This window comes from Pan troglodytes, chromosome 10 (assembly GCF_028858775.2).
Source record: "Pan troglodytes isolate AG18354 chromosome 10, NHGRI_mPanTro3-v2.0_pri, whole genome shotgun sequence".
Classification (NCBI taxonomy): domain Eukaryota; kingdom Metazoa; phylum Chordata; class Mammalia; order Primates; family Hominidae; genus Pan; species Pan troglodytes.
Genome location: NC_072408.2, coordinates 26,484,148 through 26,506,518, shown reverse-complemented (window position 1 = coordinate 26,506,518; position 22,371 = coordinate 26,484,148). Strand labels below are relative to the sequence as shown.

The following is a 22,371-nucleotide window of genomic DNA, read 5'->3' as shown; positions in this document are numbered from 1 at the left end:
TCTAAGGAACATTGTTCAAGAAAGGATTCCTTCTTCTCCCTGATACCATCCATGGTTTTAGTAATTACCTCCCTGACTTAATAGAATTCAATTACTTAGAAATAATATCAGATAGACATTAAAGATTTTAATATTCCATCAAGTTGGCTGTACCATAAACATTTCATTGTCATTTACAATAATTAGCAAATTCCCAGTGGGCAGACATGTCACCCTAACTGTAAAAAGCATTACACAGTCAACGTGTAATGACTTAAACAGAATTCTCAGGTCGCTATGGAAAGGAACATTAACTAGAAGCACAGCTGCACAACACTGCAAGTCTTGGCACAGGCCATACCCTCCAAATTTTGTTGTTTTTCTGGATGATGAAATAAGAGACAAAGAAAATGCTGTCACACAGCAAATCATCAGAGGAGCCAATGTTAGCAATCTGTTACCGACCCTGGTTCCAAGATATGCCTACTTGTTCTGCCAACTATCCCCATGTACAGTCCAGAACTAATCCCAGTTTTGATTCACTAAACCAACAGATGAGTCATAAAATTCAAGTAAAAAACTAAAGCACAAATGCAAAGGGAAATGACGTACTTCTTCTAAGACTACACACACATGAAATGTGATCCTTCTGTGAGCTGCGGCTGAGTGGATGGAACTGGCGATGCCGAGGACTCAGGAGATGGGGACAGACTTTTCACTAAAACACACAAAGAAAATGGGAGAAGATAAAAATCTTTAAGACACATTTGGAGAAGTAAATCCTGATGCTGTAATCCCACAAAAATTAGAACATGTTTTGAGAAGGAAGTAATAGATACATTTGGTTCTATTGTGATTTTTTTTCTTTTTAAATAATTAAAAACAAATTTTTATTAATTGAGATGGGGGTCTCACCATGTTGACCAGGCTGGTCTTGAACTCCTGGCATCATGCAATCCTCCCATCTTGGTCTCCCGAAGTGTTGGGATTATGTGCCCAGCCTGTTATTTTCTAATTTGCAATCTAATTATTCAGTATAAAATATTTCCTGACAACTATTTAAAAAAATTTTTTTTTTTTTGGCTGGGCATGGTGGCTCATGTCTGTAATCCCACCACTTTGGGAGGCCGAGGCAGGCGGATCATTTGAGGTCAGGAGTTCGAGATCAGCCAGGCCAACATGGTGAAACCCCGACTCTACTAAAAATACAAAAATTAGTCAGACATAGTAGCTCGTGCCTGTAGTCCTAGCTACTTAGGAGGCCGGGGTAGGAGAAATGCTTGAACCCAGGAGCCAGAGGCTGCAATGAGCTGAGATTGTACCACTGTACTCTAGTCTGGGCAAGAGAGCAAGACTTTGTCTCAAACAACAACAACAACAACAAAAAAAACAAAAAAACCCCAAAAAAATACTTTACAATTTTTTTTTTTGCTTTGAGGTTAATTTTCTGTTGGAACTTTTTTAGTTCTATGCAGCTAAATACTATGGATGATTTAAATGTTGTGGTTTTAATACTATCATAACACTTTGATGCAGACCTGCTGCATAATAACCAAAACTGGCCAGTGACAATTTTTTTTTTTTTTAACAAGTGAGACCTCCTGTGCACACTACCTTTTTTATTTATTTAGAGACAGAGTTTCGCTCTTTGTTGCCCAGGCTGGAGTGCAGCGGCGTGATCTCGGCTCATCACAACCTCTGCCTCCCAAGTTCAAGCGATTCTCCTGCCTCTGCCTCCTGAGTAGCTGGGATTACAGGCATGGCCACCATGACTGGCTAATTTTGTATTTTTAGTAGAGACGGGGTTTCTCCATGTTGGTCAGGCTGGTCTCGAACTCCAAACCTCAGGTGATCCACCTGCCTCAGCCTCCCAAAGTGCTGGGATTATAGGCGTGAGCCACTGTGCCTGGCTATTTATTTATTTTTTGAGGCAGGGTCTTGCTCTGTTGCTCAGGCTGGAAAGCAGTAATGCAATCACACAGCTCACTGTAGCCTCAACCTCCTGGGCTCAGGTGATCCTCCTACCTCAGCCTCCTGAGAAGCTGGGTCTATAGTGCCATCCCATCTGGCTAACTTTTTAAAAGCATTATTTTTAGTAGAAACGTTGTCTTGTTACATTGCCTCGGCTGGTCTTGAACTCCTGAGCTCAAGCAATACTCCTGCCTTGGCTTCCGAAAGTGCTGAGATTATAGGCGTGAGCCACTGCACCCGGCTCATACTGCCTTGTAAGTGATAGAGGCAAAGGAAAAGGCAGTGCTTAGTATTTGTTACAAGGGAACATGACTGGTAATATAAATTTATAATTTATTTTAAATAAGTAAATTAAATGAAATTTATTTTATTTAAATTTATAACATATACATGTTATATTTATATAAGATACGGAAGATGTTCTGCCCAGAACCCCATGCTTTTCCTAAGAAGAATGGTCCTGAATACTTGAATTTCATTGTTTCTTACTCTTCTGCAAAAGGGCAGGAGTGGTGGCGGGGTTTTGTAGGAATGGTTTTTTACTTGTGGACTACAAGAAGCAAAGCTGGGCCGGGTGCAGTGGCTCATGCCTATAATCTCAGAACTTTGGGAGGCTGAGGCGGGCGGATCACGAGGTCAGGAGATTGAGACCAACCTGGCTAACACGGTGAAACCCTATCTCTACTAAAAAAAAAAAAAATACAAAAAATTAGCCAGGTGTGGTGACGGACACCTACAGTCCCAGCTACTCAGGAGGCTGAGGCAGGAGAATGGCATGAACCCAGGAGGCGGAGCTTGCAGTGAAGGGAGATCGCGCCACTGCACTCCAGCCTGGGCAACCGAGCAAGACTCCATCTCAAAAATAAAATAAAATAAAATAAAATAAAATAAAAAAGAAGCAAAGCTGGCTGGGCATGGTGGCTCACGCCTGTAATCCTAGCACTTTGGGAAGCTGAGGCGGGTGGATCATCTGAGGTCAGGAGTTCAAGACCAGCCTGGCCAACATGGCGAGACCCCGCCTCTACAAAAATACAAAAATTAGCTGGGCGTGGTGGTGGGCACCTATAATCCCAGCTACTTGGGAGGCTGAGGCAGGAGAATCGCTTGAACCTGGGAGGTGGAGACTGCAGTGAGCTGAGATCACGCCACATCACTCCAGCCTGGGTGAAAGAGCAAAACTCTGCCTCAAAAAAAAAAAAAAAAAAAAAAAAAGAAGAAGCAAAGCGATAATATGCACTAATTCCCATCCCTGCTCCCAAAAAATCATAAAGAAAAAGAGTAAAAGGGCCGGGCACGGTGGCTTATGCCTATAATCCCAGCACTTTGGGAGGTCAAGGCGGGCTGATCACTGGAGGTCAGGAGTTCCAGACCAGCCTGGCCAACATAGTAACCCCCGTCTGTACTACAAATACAAAAAATTAGCCGGGTGTGGTGGCACACACCTGTAATCCCAGCTACTAGGGAGGCAGAGGTTGCAGTGAGCCAAGACAGCACCACTGCACTCCAGTGCTGGCAACAGAGAGAGTACTCTGCCTCCAGGAAAAAAAAAAAAAAAAAAAAAAAAAAAAAAAGAAAAGATTTGTGAAGAGTCCAAAAAATACGAGAGAATAGAGCACAGAACAACTTGTTTTTTTAAAATGCCATGGATAATAATTTTCTACAATTAAAGGAACAGCCAGGTATGGATTATAGCAATGCTGGAGTAAACAAACCCATTCTATTAGTTTAGATATTAAATCCTCCACAGTTCCCAATGTGGCAGGCTTGTGAATACTCTGAGAATCTAGCCCTGAGAACAGATAGATTTTCCAAGTACTGAAAGATTTTCTTTTCTTTTCTGAGAAGGAGTCTCGCTCTGTCACCCAGGCTGGAGTGCAGTGGTGCGATCTCGGCTCACTGCAACCTCCGCCTCTGGGGTTCAAGCAATTCTCTGCCTCAGCCTCCTGAGTAGCTGGGATTGGAGGTGGCTGCCACCATGCCTGGCTAATTTTTTGTATTTTTAGTAGAGACGGGGTTTCACCATCTTGGCCAGGCTGGTCTTGAACTCCTGACCTCGTGGTCCACCTGCCTCGGCCTCCCAAAATGCTGGATTACAGGTGTGAGCCACCATGCCCAGCCAAAAGATTTTATTAGAAAAAGTTTACTCTATGTGTTAAAATCGAAAGGAAAAAGCAAAACCAAAGCCAATGTGTTGATCCCTCTGCCAGGGTAGACTCTGGCAGGGGCTGCATCCTCCTGAAGGTACCCTTGGGGAGGCAAACGTTGACTCATCTGTAGTCAAGATACTTAAGCGATTCCCTTCTTAGAATCTCCCCATGGAAAATAAATTTAGAAGTTCAGAGGAAGCACCAGGTAGAAAATTATGAAGTGTATACTATCTACCTGCCATTGTTTGATTTCCTCTAGAAACCTCAGGAGTTGATTCGTAAGAAATAACAGTTTCTTCCTGTTCGTCAACACTGTTCTTTGTATTTTCTTCAGGATGCTCTTCTGGTTTATGATTTGTGATCTGTGTTTCATCTTGAGGGCTGATGAAAATAGATTGGTATTTAAAAATTTGTCACTATAGAATACAATTAATTTTTCTTCTTTTTTTTGTTATAAAAGATGCCACCACCTATGTTTAACAACTAACATTTTCTTACAATTAATCTTTTCTTTCTTTTGAAAGTTTCAAACAAAAGAATTAGAGCAAATAATAAACCTGTATATTCATTTCAATAATTACTTGGTTTGCCAATCTTGCTTCATCTAAGCCCTAAAATCCTTGCTCCCTAAACCATTTAAAGCAGATTCTACATATGATATTTAATTTGTAAGTACTTCAGAACATATTTTTAATATGTTAATGCCATCAAATATCCATTCAGTGCTTAAATTTTCCTGGTGCCTCATAATGTCATTTTAGAATTAGAATCAGGATCCAAACAAGGTCCATATATTGCCCGACAAATTCCTTAAAGTCTACTTTAATCCAAAACAAACTGCCCCAGATCCCTTTTATTCTTTGCCATTTATATGTAAAAGAACTTGGTCTATCTGTCCTATATAGTTTATCACATTCTGGATTCTGATGATTGTATCCCTCAAGATTTTCTATAAAGTTATAAGTTGTTTTTTTTTTTTTTTTTTTTTTTTTTGAGACGGAGTCTCACTCTGTCGCCCAGGCTGGAGTGCAGTGGCGCGATCTAGGCTCACTGCAAGCTCGCCTCCCAGGTTCACACCATTCTCCTGCCTCAGCCTCCCGAGTAGCAGGGACTACGGGCGCCTGCCACCACGTCCGGCTTTTTGTATTTTTAGTAGAGACGGGGTTTCACCGTGTTAGCCAGGATGGTCTCAATCTCCTGACCTCGTGATCTGCCCACCTCAGCCTCCCAAAGTGGTGGGATTACAGGCGTGACCTACTGCGCCTGGCCAAAGTTATATGATTTTAAGGCTTATTCAAATTTAGGTTTTGGAGGGGCAAGTAGCACTTCATTAGGTGGGTGTCATGAACTATTGCATTAACAGATTGTTTCTTTTTGTGATGTTAAAAATGATCAGTATGGCTGAGCGCAGTGGCTCACGCCTGTAATCCCAGCACTTTGAGAGGCCAAGGCAGGATCATGAGGTCAGGATTTCAAGACCAGCCTAGCCAAGATGGTGAAACTCTGTTTCTACTAAAATACAAAAATTAGCCGGGCACAGTGGCAGGCGCCTATAAACCCAGCTACTTGGGAGGCTGAGGCAGGAGAACTGCTTGAATCGGGCGGGGGGCAGAGGTTGCAGTGAGCCAAGATCGCACCACTGCACGCCAGCCTGGGCGACAGAGTGAGATCCCGTCTCAAAAAAAAAAAACAAACATCAGTGAGTTCAGGGGTTATTGGGTTGACCCATTCATATAAAGATCCTTGTCAGATTTTCAGCTGATAGCTTTGGCAGCCACTGAGGAATATTGTTCAAATCCATTATGGCATTAGGGCTAGCAAAGCAATGACACACATATATATATTTTTTTGAGGCAGATTCTCACTCTGTCGCCCAGGCTGGAGTACAGTGGCGGGATCTCGGCTCACTGCGACCTCCGCCTCCCTGGCTCAAGCAATTCTTGTGCCTCAGTCTCACAAGCAGGTGGGATTACAGGAATGTGCCACTATGCCTGGATAATTTTTGTATTTTTAGTAGAGACAGTGTTTCACCACATTATTGGCCAGGCTAGTTTCAAACTCCTGACCTCAATTGATCTGCCCGCCTCAGCCTCCCAAAGTGCTGGGATTTCAGGCATGAGCCACTGCGCCCTGCCACAAAACAGTGATACTCTGACTCCCACTTGAAATTCTTCTAAAAATAAGTTTCCTCAAACTATTTGGTTACAATTTGGGAAAAAAACATGATAAATACTTGATCCTTTCCCTTAATGTACCAAGTTTTGGAATTAAAAGTTGATTCTCTAGCATCCTCTAAAATGGCCAACAAGTAATTTTTTTGTTGTTATATCATTATGAACTCATCAATTTTTAATATACTGTGTTTTTAATCTATGCTTCTTAATACAAAAATTCAGCGGAGATATTTTTCTTAGCAGACATTGCCAAATACTTTTCAAATTCAATCTTGCTATTCATTTAAGAAATCAAGGCATTCCTAATAACAGGAAACCATAGCATTTCTGTTTTCTAGTGCCAGTAATATGTTTAATGGAGGGAAAGATTGAAGATATACTCTTAAGGCCAGTTAAGGCTGGGTATGGTGGCTTATGTCTGTAATCCCAGCACTTTGGGAGGCTGAGGCGGGTGGATCACCTGAGGTCAGGAATTTGAGGCCAGCCTGGCCAACATGGCGAAACCCTGTCTCTACTAAAAATACAAAAATTAGCTGGGCATGGTGGCACGTGCTTGTAATCCCAGCTACTTGGGAGGCTGAGGCAGGAGAATTGCTTGAACCCAGGAGGTGGAGGTTGCAGTGTGCCTAGATTGCACTACTGCACTCCAGCCTGGGTGACAGAGTGAGACTCTGTCTCAAAAAAAAAAAAGAAGGCTAGTTTAAGAAATATAGCTAAAAATGGCCAGGCACGATGGCTCACGCCTGTAATACCAGCACTTTGGGAGGCCAAGGCAGGCTGATCATGAGGTCAGGAGATCGAGACCATCCTGGCTAACACGGTGAAACCCCGTCTCTACTAAAAATTAAAAAAAAAAAAAAAAAAAAATTAGCCGTGCGTGGTGGCACGCGCCTGTAGTCCGAGCTACTCAGGAGGCTGAGGCAGGAGAATTGCCTGAACCCAGGAGGCAGAGGTTCCCTCCGGGAACCGAATGCAGTGGACCAAGATTGCGCCATTGCACTCCAGCCAGGGTGACAGAGCGAGACTCTGTCTCAAAAACAAAAAAACAAAAAAAACAAACAAAAAAAGAAATATAGCTAAAAGAAAAAAGAAAATCACCATAATTTCTGGAACTCTTATGAGACAGCTTAGAATTTTGACCAATGTCAATCATTACCTGGGAAGACTGATTTCAGGGCCCCCCCACAGATAGCAAAATCTGCAGATGCTCCAGTCCCTTATATCAAATGGCATAGTACAGTTGGCCCTCCAGATCCATGGGTTCGGAATCCATGGATATGGAGGGCCGACTATAAAGGCATGAATCCACGAATATGGAGGGCCGACTGCATAGGCAGTGATGAATTGCTTACTCTGCTACAGCTTATATGCCTTTTGACTTTTTTTTTTTAAGGTATTTATCTCTCTTTTTAAAATTTTTTTGAGACAGGGTCTTGCTCTGTTGCCCAGGCTGGAGTGTAGTAACGTGATCATGGCTCACTGCAGCCTTGACCTCCCATGTTCAAGCAATCCTCCCACCTCAGTTTCCTGAGTAGCTGGAACTACAGGCATGCACCTGGAGTAAGGTATCATTTATTGAATACTTCCTAGGTGCTAAGCACAGTGTAAAGTGCTGTACATGTATTTTCTTTTTTTTTTCCTTTTCTTTTGAGATGGAGTCTCACTCTGAGGCCCAGGCTGGAGTGTAGTGGTGTGATCTTGGCTCACTGCAACCTCTGCCTCCTGGGTTCAAGCATTTCTCCTGCCTCAGCCTCCCAAGTAGCTGGGACCACAGACATGCACCACCATGTCTGGCTAATTTTTGTACTTTTAGTAGAGACAGGGTTTTACCATGTTGGCCAGGCTGGTCTCAAACTCCTGACTTTTAGTGATCTGCCCCCGTTGGCCTCCCAAAGTGCTGGGATTACAGGCATAAGCCACTGCTCCTGGCCACATATGTTTTCGTATTAATCTTTACAACACACCTGTCAGATAGATACTGTTATTATGCCTTCTTTTTTTTTTTTTTTTTTGAGACAGAGTCTCACTCTGCTGCCCAGGCTGGAGTGTACTGGCACAATCATGGGTCACCACAGCCTCGAGCTTTTGGGCTCAAGTGATCTTCTCACCTCAGCCTCCGAGTACAGACTAGGACTACAGGCACATGCCACCATGCCTGGCTAATTTTTTTTTTCAGAGATGAGGTCTCATTATGTTGCCCAGGCTGGTCTTGAATTCCTGGGCTCAGGTGATCCTCCTGCCTTGGCCTTTCAAAGTGCTGGAATTATAGATGTGCACCAGTGCGTCCAGCCCTATTGCCATTTTTACAAGTGAGGAATGTGTAGTTTAAGAGGTTATATAACTTGCTCAAGATTCTATAGCTCCTAGGTAGCTAAGCTGGGGCTGAAATCCAGTACTTTTGACTCTGAAGTTCACCATTTTTAAGCAGTTACACAGTTTTGTGAATGATTCCTTTGCTTTTCTTAAATATTACCTGTATGTAACATCCTCAGGCATTTTTTCTTTGTTTCTTTCTTTATCCATCATTTCCACAGAATTTACTCCATTTGGCTCAGGTTCAAAAAGCATTTCATATGAAATGTTTTCAGTTTTTTTTAACTGTAGAATAAAAAGAAAAATTTTCTTTTCAAAGAATTCTTATCACATTAGATTAGCATATCTAAAATAATTCCAAAATAAAGTATATTGAACAATCACGGTCGGGCGTGGTGGCTCACGCCTGTAATCCCAGCACTTTGGGAGGCCGAGAAGGGCGGATCACGAGGTCAGGAGATTGAGACCATCCTGGCTAACACGGTGAAACACTGTCTCTACTGAAAATACAAAAAAATTAGTGGGGTGTGGTGGTGGGCGCCTGTAGTCCCAGCTACTCGGGAGGCTGAGGCAGGAGAATGGCGTGAACCTGGCAGGTGGAGCATGCAGTGAGCGGAGATCGCGGACTGCATTCCAGCCTGGGTGACAGAGCGAGACTCCGTCTCAAAACAAACAAACAAACAAACAAATAAATAAACAATCACACTCTATCAAATATTTACTGATAATAAATTTAGGTTCAAGTATATCAATAATATTAACATTCTTTACTACTAGGATGCAAAAAGTTATTTGTCTAAAGAGATGATGCAGGCCGGGCACGGTGGCTCACACCTGTAATCCCAGCACTTTGGGAGGCCGAGGCGGGCAGATCACGAGGTCAGGAGTTCGAGACCAGCCTGGTCAACATGGTGAAACTCCGTCTCTACTAAAGACACAAAAAATTAGCTGGGCGTGGTGGCACATGCCTGTAATCCTAGCTACTTGGGAGGCTAAGGCAGGAGAATCGCTTGAACCTGGGAGGCAGAGGTTGCAGTGAGCCAAGATCGCGCCACTGTACTCCAGCCTGGGCAACAGGGTCAGATTCTGTCTCAAAAAAAAGAGATGGTGCATATTGCTAAGACCTAGCTGTTGGGATGTAAGATTCCTTAACTGGGATTAATGATAATTTAATCTAGCTGTGACTGATTATGCTTTAAATTTTCAGTTAATGCATCTTTTTTTTAATTTTTCTTTTTCTTTTTTCTTTTTTTTGAGACGGAATCTCACTCTGTCCTCCAGGCTGCAGGGTAGTGTGGCGCGATCTCAGTTCATTGGAACCTCTGACTCCCGGGTTCAAGCGATTCTCCTACTTCAGCCTCCCGAGTAGTGATTACAGGCGTGTGTCACTGTGCCTGGCTAACTCTTGTATTTTTCAGTAGAGATGGGGTTTCACTATGTTGGCGAGGCTGATCTCGAACTCCGGGCCTCAAGTGATCCACTCGCCTTGGCCTCCAAAGTGCTGGGATTACAGGCGTGAGCCACTGTGCCCGCCACGTTTTTTTTTGAAACAGGATCTCACTCTGTGGCCCATCTCTACTCACTGCAACTTGGGCTCAGGTGATCCTCCCACCTCAGCTTCCCCAGTAGCAGTTGGGACTACAGGTGCATGCCACCACACCTGGCTAATTTTTGTATTCAGTAGAGGCAGGGTTTCACCATGTTGCCCAGGCTGGTCTCAAACTCCTGGGCTCAAGTGATCCACCTGCCTCAGCTTCTCAAAGTGCTGGGATTACACACACGAGCCACCGTGTCCAGTCAATTAATGCATATCTTGATGTGGCTGAATACATCAATCAAACTAAAGAAAGCTTAATTTTTCTTTTTTCTTTTTTTTTTTGAGATGGAGTCTCCCTCTGTCGCCCAGGCTGGAGTGTAGTGGCGCGATCTCGGCTCACTGCAAGCTCCGCCTCCCAGGTTCACGCCATTCTCCTGCCTCAGCCTCCCCAGTAGCTGGGACTACAGGAGCCTGCCACCGAGCCCGGCTAATTTTTTTTTGCATTTTTAGTAGAGACGGGGTTTCACTGTGTTAGCCAGGATGGTCTCGATCTCCTGACCTCGTGATTCGCCTGCCTCTGCCTCCCAAAGTGCTGGGATTACAGATGTGAGCCACCGCGCCCAGCCAGAAAGCTTATTTTTTCATTTAGCTCTATGGCCTCTGTGACTGAAAGAAACATACTTTATTTTCAACCTTACCACTTGATTTAATCTTCACAAATCTATTCCTTTGGAATACCTTTCATAAAATAATCTCGCTACCTCTTTGCTGAAGTCCACATTTTGGGGTTCGGTTTCTTTTAGTTGAACAATTTCTGTTGCAGGAGTTTCATGGTCTGGCTTTACATCATTTTCTCTAATGGCAGTGTCCAGTTCCTTAACATTATCATCCCTCCTTCGAGTCTGCTCAAAAGACATATAGCATTTTTATACTCATACTGTGCATGCATGTATATTTTATAAATAGTGCCTGTTAATTCTGAAAATAGAACAAAGCTGGATCTCCACTCATGAAGAAGTTTTCCTATGAAAACTAACTAAGAAAATTTATATGTATAGCACTATTCCACACATTTTTCTCAACTCTTTTAAAAAAAACCATTCATTTTATAATTTGCAGAATGTGCCACAATTCAAACTGTTGCTTTGTTTAGTCTCCATTAGCAATGCCTGCACTTGATTAGGTGGAAAGAGGGGATATTCATTAGGACAGGAAAGCATGTTCAGCTGATGCATTCAGTTTATGCCATTATAGACAAACTTTTAAGATACTATTGCTAGGTGACAAGTGTCTACAAACAGGGAAAGACCAGACAGAAGCTACTGAACAGGTTGGCTAGGCTGCTGTCTCTGAATTTATAAAGAGGGGCAAAAAACAAAAAGAAACAAAATGGCATCGCTTTATAAGCCTGAAGTTGAGAGGTGATGGACAGCACACTTGGAACTTTATTTAGAAGCTCTCTCCTGCTACAATTTTGGTCATGTTAAATCAGGACACAGAGCAATACACATCTTATTGAGAGGGGAACTGGGGACTATCTTGGTAACCTGCATAGCATTTTACATTTGTTGAAAACCTTTTTATTTTCTTAGTGTCTCTAAGGAGTCTGGGCAGCTGTATCATCACTGTACAGTTGAAGACATTAAGTCCACAACTGGTCCACGGGCATCCAACATGTAGTTTAGCTCTGGTCTCTTGAACTCAGGGTTATTTACATTTTACTTAGCTGTCTTAGCTTATTATTAGGAGAATTAAATAATATAAAATAAGGATCCATACTGCAGACCTTTTAAGACCTATGAATCATGTAACTCTGATTCCAAAATTCAGTGACACTAGATTTACACAAAAGAATAATCAAATGCAATTCATATACCTGAGTAGTCCTAAATGGATTATCCCTTAAATTTGAAGGGCTTTGTAAGGGTGACTGGTCTGAAGCACCAATAACATTTAACCCTTTTTTCTTCTCCCTCAGGCACGCTTGTTGATGTCTTCTTATTCTTTCCATTTGCTCTTCCACAGTCATCCTTGGTCGAGTACTTTCAGCCAAACAGAGCTGTTCCACTGCACTTCTTGGTCTTTCCTTCAATGTAAAAATGAACATATCAATACATAAATGAAAACTTCTGAAAAGTATGATGGAATAAAAAATGTTGTAAAGTGCATTTATTTATTTTGTTTTCAAAATCACAAGAAGAGGTTTTGAATGTCATTTAGATATCACCAGAAAGGCACATGAAATTGCTATTTGATGTGCCTTTAACTAGTAATTGGTGATGTATGCTCAATAACAGAAAGAAAAAGAGACGATATTATAAGGGAGGAGAGAGAAAAGAGGAATAGAAAGTATTTTTTTGGCTTAAAAAAAATATACGGACCAGGAGTGGTGGCTCACACCTATAATCCCAGCACTTTGGGACCCTGAGGTGGGTGGATTACTTGAGCCCAGGAGTTTGAGACCACCCTGGGCAACATGGTGAAAACCCGTCTCTACCAAAAATACAAAAATTAGCCAGGCAGGTGTGGTGGTATATGCCTATAGTCCCAGCTACTTGGGAGGCTGAGGTAGGACGGTTTGAGCCCAGGAGGTGGAGGTTGCAGTGAGCTGAGATTGTGCTACTGCACTCCAGCATGGGTGACAGAGCCAGACGCCATCTCAAACAAACAAACAAACAAACAAACCCCATAACTCAGTTCCAGTAAATCTGGGTAAAACAAAAAACACCATCACCACCACCAAAAAAGGGCAGGGCAGGCTGGGTGCAGTGGCTCACGCCTATAATCCCAGTACTTTGGGAGGCTGAGGCAGGTGGATCACTTGAGGTCAGGAGTTCAAGACCAGCCTGGCCAACATGGCGAAACCCTGTCTCTACAAAAGTACAAAAAAATTAGCCAGGCATGGTGGCTCATGCCAGTAGTCCCAGCTACTCGGGAGGCTGAGGTGGGAGAATTGCTTGAACCCAGGAGGCAGAGGTTGCAGTGAACTGAGATTGTGCCAACCTGGGCAATGAGTGAGAGTCTGTCTCAAAAAAAAAAAAAAATAATAATAATATAAAGAACATGGCAGCTCTGGAGCAAGCCAGTCCCATGACCCTGAAATACAAAATTGCATAAAACTTGACCCTGAAAGAGAAAACTGAATAAAACTCAAATGAGGAGAAAAGCAGGGGCACAGTGTCTAAATATTAGAGATTTCTTTTATTTTGATGAAAACGTAATGTTTTAAGTTATACATTTACCGTGAAAAGACTAATAAAACAAACACCTCTAGATATTTTCTTTCTCATCCGTAATAAAACTACGAAAACACTTATTTTCTATAAATCAGTCATATTTGAAAATGCTTAGGCCGGGCGCGGCGGCTCACACCTGTAATCCCAACACTTTGGGAGGCCGAGGCAGGCGGATCATGAAGTCAGGAGTTAGAGACCAGCCTGGCCAACATGGTGAAACCCTGTGTCTAGTAAAAATACAGAAATTAGCTGGGCATGATGGCGGGCACCTGTAGTACCAGCTACTCGGGAGGCTGAGGCAGGAGAATCGTTTGAACCCGGGAGGCAGAGGTTGCAGTGAGCTGAGATCATGCCATTGCACCTGGGTGACAGGGAGAGACTCTGTCTCAAAAAAAAAAAAAAAAAGAAAAGAAAAACAACTTCCTCTTCTTCCACTCAGTCAATGTGAAGATGATGAGGATGAAGATCTTTATGATGAACTATTTCCACTTAATAAGTGGTAAAATATATTTTCCCTTATTATTTTAATTAATTTTATTTACTTATGTATTTATTTTTTGAGACAGGCTGTCACTCTGCTGCCCAGGCTGGGGTGCAGTGGAGCAATCATGGCTCACCTCGACCTCCCGGGCTCAAGTGATCCACCCTATCTCAGCCTCTTGAGTAGGTGAGACCATAGGCGCAGGCCACCACGCCTGGCTAATTTTTTTTGGTAATTTTTGTAAAGATGGGGTCTCCTTATGTTGCTCAGGCTAGTCTTGAATTCCTGAGCTCAAGCAATCCTCCAGACCTGGCCTCCCAAAGTGCTGGAATTATAGGTATGAGCTACTATGCCTGGCCTAAACCTGCTAGTATCTTTCTGCTTCATTTTATATTTGTGTGTGTGTTGGTTTTTTTTGTTTTTTTTTGAGACAGAGTCTCTGTTGCCCAGGCTGGAGTGCAGTGGTACAATCTCGACTCACTGTGACCTCTGCCTCCTGGGTTCAAGTGATTCTTATGCCTCAGCCTCCCGAGTAGCTGAGACTACAGGTCCCTGCCACCATTCCCGGCTAATTTTTGGATTTTTAGTAGAGACAGCGTTTCACCATGTTGGCCAGGCTGGTCTCGAACTCCTGATTTCAAATGATCTGCCTGCCAGCCTCGGCCTCTCAAAGTGCTGGGATGACAGGTGTAAGCTACAGCAACTGGCCTCTGCTTGATTTTAACATGCACTTTTTGTAGTCCTTTTTCTGTAGACTTGTTATTTTAGCTTTACCATTTCCAATGAAATCTTCCAATCTGTAAAAAATGCCTAACTCTCTGAACAAACAATAGTATTACAGAATCATGACCATTAATGTTAATGCTGATATATTATCTTTATTCCATGATAATTATTTCTATAGATCTTTATACTTTCGTACTAATTGAAAACACTACATTTCCTATATATAAATGCAGCTGAGTTCTTTTTGGCATATACTTTGTAGTTGTACTTTAATATCTTTGAAGAATATCTAGCCTGGGCAACAGAGAGAGACCCCGTCACTACTAATAAAAAAGAAAAAAAAATTTAGCCGAGTATGGTGGTACATGCTTATTGTCCCAGCTAGCCAGGAGGCTGGGGTGAGAGGATCCCTTGAGTCCACGAGTTGGAGGCTGCAGTGAGCTATGATCACGCCACTGCACCTCAGCCCAGGCAACAGAGTGAAACACTATCCATTGAAAAAAAAAAAAGACTAGCCATATATCTTATATGTAGTACCTTTCTTGTCTTATAGCTTAAAATTATCTCATATCACATAGGTAGAGTATTGATAAAGATAAGAAGTAGAAACATTTTTGCAGCCCAAATTTCTAGAGAATACTTGAAGAAAGGGAGTTAAGTGTTCTCAGCATTTTCCAAAGAACAAAACTAGACTGGTTTGGAGTTTGAATTAAATGAATCTCAGATGAAAATGTAAAATATAGGATTTATTTTCTAGTTCCAACTCACATTTCTCAGAGTAACCAGAGGACTGGCAAACTCTAAAGCTATTAATACCATAGCTAAAAGGCCCTGCAACTTCATGATAGCTAGAAAATCCACTAACTTTTGGGAGGCCACAGGACACATCTATACCTCTCATCGAGAAAATTCTTAAGAGGCATCAAGGAGTGTAGCACAGTGATTAGAGAATAGATTCTATAAATTGTGGACTACGACTATGACCCCATGTCTAGGCTGATCAAAAGAAACTTAAATTAGGTGTTGACTAGGTCTGTCCTCTGACGTGCTAATTCTTTAAACAAAATTTTAAGGCCGGGTGCGGTGGCTCATGCCTGTAATCCCAGCACTTTGGGAGGCCGAGGTGGGCGGATCACAAGATCAGGAGATTGAGACCATCCTGGCTAACATGGTGAAACCCTGTCTCTAATAAAAATACAAAAAAATTTAGCCAGGCGTGGTGGTGGGCGCCTGTAGTCCCAGCTACTTGGGAGGCTGAGGCAGGAGGATGGCGTGAACCTGGGAGGCAGAGTTTGCAGTGAGCTGAAATCACGCCACTGCACTCCAGCCCAGGCGAGAGAGCGAGACTCCATCTCAAAAAAAAAAAAAAACACAATTTTTTTTTAAAGAATAACTAAGATTGGGCCGGGGGCGGTGGCTCACACTTGTAATCCCAGCACTTTGGGAGGCCGAGGCGGGCAGATCATGAGGTCAGGAGATCGAGACCATCCTGGCTAACACGGTGAAACCCCGTCTCTACTAAAAATACAAAAAAAATTAGCCGGGCGTGGTGGCGGGCGCCTGTAGTCCCAGCTACTCTGGAGGCTGAGGCAGGAGAATGGCGTGAACCCGGGAGGCGGAGCTTGCAGTGAGCCGAGATCGCGCCACAGCACTCCAGCCTGGGCGACAGAGCGAGACTCCGTCTCAAAAAAAAAAAAAAAAAAAAAAAAAGAATAAAGAATAACTAAGATTACTAAGTTTTTCTTTGAGTATGCAAAAATAATGTTGATAAGACACTGAAAATGAAAATATGTAAGAAAGCAATAAATAGGTGTGAGAATCTTCCTAGAAGTTAATTTCCAGTTAAATACCGTTCTTAGATCCATCATCTTCTTAGTTTTCCTCAAGGTTACATAGGAAGCTATTGTCGAAGATTCGGGTGTTGGTGATTTTGCTCTTGGAGGGACTACTCCAACAGGAAAGTGGGAACCTAAAAATTAAAACAGCAGTTAAGTTTTACAAAACATCTTTTATACAGCATTGCTTTCTTTTAGCTTACTTAATTTCTGACACTTTTTAAAATCAGAAAGCAAATTTATTTAAAGAGAGTCAGGCTGGCCTGGCGTGGTGGCTCATGCCTGTAATCCCAGCACTTTGGGAGGCCAAGGCAGGCGGATGACCTGAGGTCAGGAGTTCGAGACCAGCCTGACCAACATGGAGAAACCCCGTCTCCACTAAAAATACAAAATTAGCCAGGCGTGGTGGCACATGCCTGTAATCCCAACTACTCGGGAGGCTGAGGCAGGAGAATCACTTGAACCCAGCAGTCGGAGGTTGCAGTAAGCCAAGATCGCACCATTGCACCAGCCTGGGCAACAAAGAAGGAAACTCTGTCTAAAAATAAAAAAAAAGAGTCAGGCTGGGTGTGGTGACTCACGCCTGTAATCCCAGCACTTTGGGAGCCTGAGGGGGGCGAATCACCTGAAGTCAGGAGTTCAAGACCAGCTTAGCCAACATGGTGAAACCCTATCTCTACTATAAAAAATACAAAAATTAGCCAGGCATGGTGTCAGGTGCCTGTAATTCCAGCAACTCAGGAAGCTGAGGCAGGAGAATCGCTTGAACCCAGGAGGTGCAGGTTGCAGTGAGCTGAGATAGCGCCACTGCACTCCAGCCTGGGTGACAGAGAAGACTCTGTCTCAAAAATAAATAAAAAAAAAAAAATAAAAATAAAAGAGTCAAAGTCAGTCAATGATACCACCAGATAAATTTAGGGTTATATTTAAAAATAAAATTCTGTTCACGCCTGTAATCCTAGCATTTTGGGAGGCTGAGGCAGGATGATCACTTGAGCTCAGGATTTTTGGACCAGCCTGGGTAATATAGTGAGACCCTGTCTCCACAAAAATTGGAAAAAAAAAAAAAAAAAAAAAAAATAGCTGGGTGTGGTGGTGTACACCTATAGTCCCAGCTACTCAGGAGGCTGAGGTGAGAGGATCACTGCAGAGGTTGCAGTGAGTTGAGATCGCACCACTGCACTCCAGCCTGGGCAACAGAGCAAGTGAGAACTTGTCTCCTTAAAACAAAAAAAAAAAGAAAAAAGAGAAGAAAAAATTGTACAGATTAACTGATGACATTTTTAAGAACATTAATGATAAAATGCCCTCTTTTGGCCTAGTGCTGTGGCTCATTGCCTATAATCCTAGCACTTTGGGAGGCTGAGATGGGAGGATCGCTTGAGGCCAGGAGTTTGAGACCAGCCTGCTCAACGTAGACCCATCTCTATTTAAAAAAAAAAAAAAGCCTTCTTTGTCATACTGATACATCTCTGTCATCATCGTTAACAAGTTAGTTCAACCTAAATGTTCTTAATTTCTGCTTGGCTTTAAAAAAAATCATACAATATTGCCTCAAAGTATCCACTAACAATGTTAACAATAGCTAACTATAGGTACTCATTTTCACTTTACCTTCTGTATTTTTCTTTTTTTTTTTTTGAGATGGAGTCTTGCTGTGTCACCCAGGCTGAAGTGCAATGGCACGATCTCAGCTCACTGCAACCTCTGCCTCCTGGGCTCAAGCGATCCTCCCACCTCAGCCTCCTGAGTAGGTGGGACTACAGGCATGTGCTACCACGCCTGGCTAATTTATTTTTTTGTACAGACAGGATCTTGCCACGTTGCCCAGGCTGGTCTCGAACTCTTGGGCTCAGACCATCCTCCTGCCTCAGCTTCCCAAAGTGCTGGGATTACAAGCGCGTGCCACTAGGCCCAGCCAGTCTTTTTTTTTTTTTTGAGATGGAATTTCGCTTTTGTTGCCCAGGCTGGAGTACAATGGCGTGATCTCGGCTCACTGTAATCTCTGCTTCCTGCATTCAAGTGATTCTCCTGCCTCAGCCTCCTGAGTAACTGGGATTACAGGCAAACTATGCCACCACGCCTGGCTAATTTTGTATTTTTAGTAGAGACAGGGTTTCACCATGTTGGTCAGGCTGGTCTGGAACTCCTGACCTCAGGTGATCTGCCTGTTTCGGCCTCCCAAAGTGCTGAGATTACAGGTGTGAGCCACTGCGCCCTGCCTTGGCCAGTCTTTTTAAGTGAAGCATTCAGTCCAATTATATTTGTTGAAATTGCCAATGGATTTAGATTTATTTGTAACAATGTATTTTTTTGCTTTGCATTCTCTCCAGCTTCTTTTCTTTTTTGGATTATCTTTCTCTCCTTCCAGAGTCCTGCTGTGTTGTTCAGGCTGAAGTGTAAGTGGCACGATCACAGCTCTCTGCAGCCTCAACAATTTCTTTTATCTTATACCCTAGCATGCATACTTAAACTTATCAAAGTCTGAAGTTAGTCAAGATCATTACCATGATTCAGAACAAAACAAAGATGTTAAAGCATATTAATATCAATAAACTTCCTCCTCATTTATATGCTATTTTTGTCAAATAGTTGTATATGCTTAAAAAAAAGCTAAATACATTTCTTACTTTATAAAATAGAGATGAGGTCTGGTTATGTTGCCCAGGCTGATCTTGAACTCCTGGACTCAAGCAATCCATCTGCTTCGGCCTCCCAAAGTGCTGAGATTACAGGAATGAGCCATCATTCCCAGCCCATTTAAAGTCTTTGTTGTGGCCAGGTGTGGTGGCTTATGCCTGTAATCCCAACACTCTGGGAGGCTGAGGCAGGCAGATTGCTTGAGCCTAGAAGTTTGAGACAAGCCTGGGCAACATGGTGAAACCCTGTCTCTACAATAAATACAAAAATTAGCCAGGTGTGGTGGCACACGTGTGTAGTCTCAGCTACTTGGCAGGCAGAGGAGGAAGGAGGCTACAGTGAGCCATGATCGCACCACTGTACTCCAGCCTGGGCCGACGGTGAGATCCTGTCTCAAAAAAAAAAAAAAAAAAAAGACTCTGAATAAGGAGACAGGATTAGGATGAGAAAGGAAAGGTGTATAAATATTAAATTTTCAAGATGCCAGTATTTTTAAATTTAAAAAATGACATTAGATAACCTAGAAAAATATTCCAACAATGAAAAAAGCTATGTGAACATTACTACCACCTAGGTGTTTTCTTGTTTGTTTGCTTTTGTTTTTTTTTTTTTGAGATGGAGTCACTGTCTAGGCTGAAGTGCAGTGGCACGATCTTGGCTCACTGTAACCTCCGCCTCCCAGTTCAAGTGATTCTCCTGCCTCTGCCTCTCGAGTAGCTGGAATTACAGGTGCCCGCCACCACACCTGGCTAATTTTTGTCTTTTTAGTAGAGATGGCGCTTCACCATGTCGGCCAGGCTGGTCTTGAACTCCTGACCTTGTGATCCGCCCGCCTATGCCTTCCAAAATGCTGGGATTATAGATAGGCGTGAGCCACCACGCCTGGCCTCACTTAGATGTTTTTCAAACTTTACTTAGTGATCCTTTAGCAGATTACAAAAATCAGTCCAGTGGGTTATGATAAGCACTTATTTTTCTAAAAAGTTTTACATTTTGTCACACTTACATTATCTCTGCATAAATACATACATATTCTTTCTGGCGAATCCTTTAAAAGTGGCAGATGCTTTTGTCCTAAGTGTTTCAGAATTCACATACTACATTCTACTACACAACCACAATATCACAATCACACTGTTAGCTAATATCTAGAACATGTTTAAATTTCCACTAATTGTGCTACTTTAGAGATTCTTCTTTTAAACCATGGTCCAATCAAGTTTCAAACAGTGCGATGTATCTATCTGTTATTTTTGTGTGTGTGACGGAGTCTCACTCTGTCACCCAGACTGGAGTGCAGTGGTACGATCTTGGCTCATTGCAACCTCCGACTCCTGGGTTCAAATGATTCTCCTGTCTCAGCCTCCTGAGTAGCTGGGACTACAGGTGTGTGCTACCACGCATGGCTAATTTTTTGTATTTTTAGTAGAGACAGGGTTTCACTACGTTAGCCAGGATGGTCTCCATCTCCTGACCTTGCGATCTGCCCGCCTCCACCTCCCAAAGTGCTGGGATTACAGGAGTGAGCCACCGTGCCCAGCCAAACTTTTGTATTTTTAGTAGAGATGGGGTTTCACCATGTTGGCCAGGCTGGTAGAGTTTCCATTTCTTGGGAGAGTTTTTTTTTTTTTTTTTTTTTTTTCTGTTTCTGGTTGTTGTTGTTGTTGCTGTTGTTGTTGATCTCCTGACCTCAGGTGATCCGCCCGCCTCGGCCTCCTGAAGTGCTGGGATTACAGGTGTTAGCCACCACCCCTGGCCTATCTGTCTTTTTAATCTAGGATAGTTCTCTCTCTACTCTTTTCTTTACGCAATTGCCTTCTAGAAAAATGACCAGCATTAAGAAAAAACTCAGAGTATACATTACAGAAATATTATTTTAGAATTTACTTTGTTGATATTTTGTGAAAATTTGTTTCAGCCATTAATACCTTATGCATAATTTTAAACACACACACAGAAAAGACCCTGTCCAGGTGTGGTGGCACATGCTTGTAATCCCAACACCTTGGGAGGCTGAGGTGGAAGGAATGCTTGATCCCCAGAGTTCAAGACCAGCTTGGGCAACATGGCAACACCTTGTCTCTACAAATACTTAAAAAATTAGTTGGGTACGGTGGTGTGTGCCTGTAGTCCCAGCTACTTGGAAGGCTGAAGTGGGAGGATCACCGAGTCTGGGAGGTCGAGGCTACAGTGAGCCATGTTTGCTCCAGTACAGCAGCTCAGGTGACAAGAGAGAGACATCACAAACAACAACCACCACCACCACCACCACCACCAGAAACAGAAAAAAAAAAAAAAGAAAACTCTCCCAGGAAATGGGAAACTTTAAAGTTTGACATAAACTTATTTCTTAGTAAAACCTAATCTGATGTGATGTCTTTTATTTTTATTTTTATTTATGAGACGAAGTCTTGCTCTGTTGCCCAGGCTGGAGTGCAGTGGTGCGATCTCGGCTCACTGCAGCCTCCACCTCCTGGGTTCCAGTGATTCTCCTGCCTCAGCCTCCTGGGTAGCTGGGATTCAGGCACGTGCCACCATGCCCAGCTAATGTCTTTTATTTTTAGCATTTATTTATGCCACTTGGAATGAATATTGTAGAAATAGTGTTAAAAAAAGGGTGCTGCCTCATACCTAGCTGAGATGACATATATCATTTATGGGCCATTTTATCTTTTAATATCTGAAAATTTCTTAATTTAGAAACTCATCAGAGTCCAAAGGTTTCAGATAAAGGGTTGGACTCATATATGAGTCAACATGTAAATGGAATTTACTACTATTTTAGCAGTAAATTGTCTTCAAAAACAAAAAACAAGAGGTAAAACATATTACAAATGCTGACCTTTAACAACTGAAGTTTCTATCTCTGAAACAGGTTCTGATTTTTCTTCTCCATTAGATTCATCAACTTCTGCCACTGTTGTTAACTCTGGTTCACTCTTGTAGAGTCTATAATCTGGACCCTTGAAAGGAAGACATGTAATTACCCTAAAAAACTGCTAAAAGTTTCTTTTAAAATGTTTACCGCTAAAGACACAAATCAAACTCTAAAAATTAGTAGCCCTAGTGAGCCATCTGGGATATAACACAAATAATACCTATGTCACAACTATATGGAAAGAAGAAATTTGAGAAATTTTTAAGTGGCAAAACTTTGTTTTAATATTAAGAATATTTCTGGCCGGGTGCAGTGGCTCACACCTGTAATCTCAGCACTTTGGGAGGCCAAGGTGGGTGTATCACCTGAGGCCAGGAGTTTGAGACCAGCCCAGCCAACATGGTGAAACCCTGTCTCTACTAAAAATACAAAAATTAGCTGGGCATGGTGGTGT

General features: G+C 42.6%; 1 protein-coding gene across 50 annotated transcripts in view; it reads right to left on the bottom strand.

Moving 5' to 3' along the window:
• PLEKHA5 (pleckstrin homology domain containing A5) overlaps positions 1–22,371 on the bottom strand; it is a 245,580-nt gene that overhangs the window by 6,010 nt on the left and 217,199 nt on the right. For 46 of the 50 annotated variants that reach the window (XR_010147989.1, XR_010147988.1, XR_010147987.1 and 43 more), the window contains 7 exons: positions 21,882–22,002; positions 16,415–16,533; positions 11,998–12,207; positions 10,883–11,023; positions 8,745–8,869; positions 4,333–4,478; positions 592–697 (listed from right to left, as the gene is read on the bottom strand). Coding sequence is in view for 47 of the 50 variants with exons in the window: in XM_016923033.4 (XP_016778522.1) it covers positions 603–697; positions 4,333–4,478; positions 8,745–8,869; positions 10,883–11,023; positions 11,998–12,207; positions 16,415–16,533; positions 21,882–22,002 (957 nt within the window). In the remaining 3 variants the exon portion in view is untranslated. The remainder of the gene's footprint in view (positions 1–591; positions 698–4,332; positions 4,479–8,744; positions 8,870–10,882; positions 11,024–11,997; positions 12,208–16,414; positions 16,534–21,881; positions 22,003–22,371) is intronic. The other 4 variants (XM_054664142.2, XM_054664133.2, XM_016923036.4 and 1 more) reach the window with 1 other exon arrangement.